The sequence below is a fragment of the Cystoisospora suis genome (assembly GCF_002600585.1).
Source record: "Cystoisospora suis strain Wien I chromosome Unknown contig_10857, whole genome shotgun sequence".
In the NCBI taxonomy this organism is placed as follows: Eukaryota; Apicomplexa; class Conoidasida; order Eucoccidiorida; family Sarcocystidae; genus Cystoisospora; species Cystoisospora suis.
Genome location: NW_027163629.1, coordinates 1 through 2,294, shown reverse-complemented (window position 1 = coordinate 2,294; position 2,294 = coordinate 1). Strand labels below are relative to the sequence as shown.

At 38.1% G+C, this 2,294-nt stretch overlaps 1 protein-coding gene across 1 annotated transcript; it reads left to right on the top strand.

The window, feature by feature from the left end:
• On the top strand, window positions 1-2,215 carry CSUI_011327 (uncharacterized protein; the record flags this gene model as incomplete). Its single annotated transcript, XM_068071427.1, has 2 exons — window positions 1-209; window positions 1,415-2,215. Coding segments are annotated over 2 exons (416 nt in total), but the record flags the coding sequence as incomplete, so codon positions are not given.
• Window positions 2,216-2,294: the final 79 nt, after the last annotated feature.

Genomic DNA, 2,294 nt, shown 5'->3' with positions numbered 1-2,294 from the left:
AAGAAGAAGAAGAAGAGAGGTCTCCTTGTTCTTCTTCTCCTTTCTGCACTTTTGGAGAGAGAGGAAGAAGAAGAGAAAGAGAAAGCAAAAGAAGAGACCACCGCAACTTTTCATCCTCTTCTTTTTCTTCTCGTGACTTCTCTCAACTTTCTTCTTCTTCTTATTCCTCTTCACAGTCTTCTTCTTTCTCTTATGGAGATCTCCTTCTCGTGAGTTTAAGAATTCTTCTTCTTCGCAGGATTTCTTCCTTAGCAAAAAGAAGAAAAAGAAGAAAAGACAGGGCTCACTCCTGTGTCTGTACATGTCTAGACAGAGGGAGAGACAAAAAGAGAAAGAGAGAGAGAGGCATGTCTGTCTGTCTCTCTGTCTATCGTCAGTTGATCCAGGCTTATAGGCGAGATCTCTATTACTATTAGAAAGAGAGAGAGAGAGATTGATATACATCAAGCGATTAAGGAACAGAAGAAGCTGAGACACATCCGTATCGTATATACACCGCATACATATATATCTACATATGTTTATGTGGGGATAATATATATATACGTGCATATATATATATATATATATATGATACATTGTGTATATGTATCGATGTTCGTCTGGATGAAGGGGGAGAAGGAGGCGAGAGACATGAGAGAAGGAAGAAGAAGAAGAGAAAGAAGAAGCCTTCCTCTTGGGTCGACCGAAGACGTACAGGACCTGTACACAGATGGACTGCCAATGATACATAAAGAGATAGAAAGATTGAAGATAGATAGATAGATAGATTAAAGATAAATAAATAAATAGGTAGATAGATAGATAGATCATAGATAGATAGAGAGAGAGAGAAAGAAAGGAAGAAGGAAAGGATGTGAGGGTATTTTCTGGTAGGCGTTTGTTTAGAGAGACTCAGAAGAGATAGAAGCGATTCTCGCCTGTCTCCAAATCTCTCTCTTCTTCCTTCATAGATACATACGCACCTCGTCACCATGCATGTATTAGATCTACATGTATCTACCTATCTATCTTCAATCTATCTATCTCTCTTTAATCTATCTATCTATCTACCTTTAATCTATTTGTCTATCTATCTGTCTTTAATCTATTGATCTAACTATCTATCTCTAGTCTATCTATTTATCTTTAATTTATTTCTCTACTTGCGTGGAATGCTTACATAGACATTCACACAAATACATAGCAAAGAGAAAGAAAAAGAAGAAGATAGACTTTTGACTAGACACGTGGCAAGCGAAGGAAGAGTTAGGTCGGACGAGCTTATTCTTCGCGTACTTCACAATGTCTACATCGATCCTCCTTTTCTTGTCTATATCCTTCTCTCCTCTTCATTCTTGCTCATCTCTTTCTTTCTTTCTTTCTTTCTCACTCTTTCTTTTCTTTTCTTGTTTTGACTGTATATATGTATCAGGCTTGTCTCTTAACAGTGGGAGGAGGCATTTTCGGGTTCACATCCTGCTATGTCTACAAGACAGCGGAGACACGAAGAGGAGGTCTACTCGATGCGATGCCGTATGCTCTTCTCTCTTTCTTCTGTCTCTGCCCCGGTGTGTATCATATCGTTCTCTTCATTCTTATTCTCCTCAGAATCCCTGGCCTCACATACAGAGGAGAATAATGAATCCTCTCTATCTGTCTCTCTCTATATAGATAGATAGATAGATTAAAGATAGATAGATAGATAGATTAAAGATAGATAGATAGATAGTTCGGTGTCTATGTATATGATATGACAGGCACGTTCAGCTAGTACGTGATAGAGTCTAGGAACGTTCATGAAGGAAAGAGAGAAAGAGAGAAAGAAAGACAGGCAGGTGGTAGTCATTCTGGAGAAAAGTCTGAAGACATAAATAAAGAGAAATACATGCATATATGTAGATAGAGAGAGAAAGAGAAATGGATAGAGATAAACTATGTAGAGATAGATTCTTCAAGATGGAAATTAGATAAACTATGGAAGAGCTACGACGCAGTCTCGTTCTTCTTTCTTCTTCTTTCTTCGTCTTCTTCTGCATTTGTATTCTAGTTGGCTCTTCGCTTTTTTATCTTCTTTCATCTTGTTGTCTCTTTCCCTTCAAAGAAAGGTGAACGATGAGACATAGACTCTTATGAATAGCTAGCTAGCTGGCTAGTAGCTAGCTAGGTAAGCGAACTCCTCTTTCATGATGTCCCTCTCTCTCTCTTCTGTGTCTAACTAACTATATGTGTCTACTTTTTCTTGCAGTCTCTTTTTCTTTTTTCTCATCTGCTTCTGCCTAGCTTTTCTTACCGAGCTTATCGCCTATGTTCTT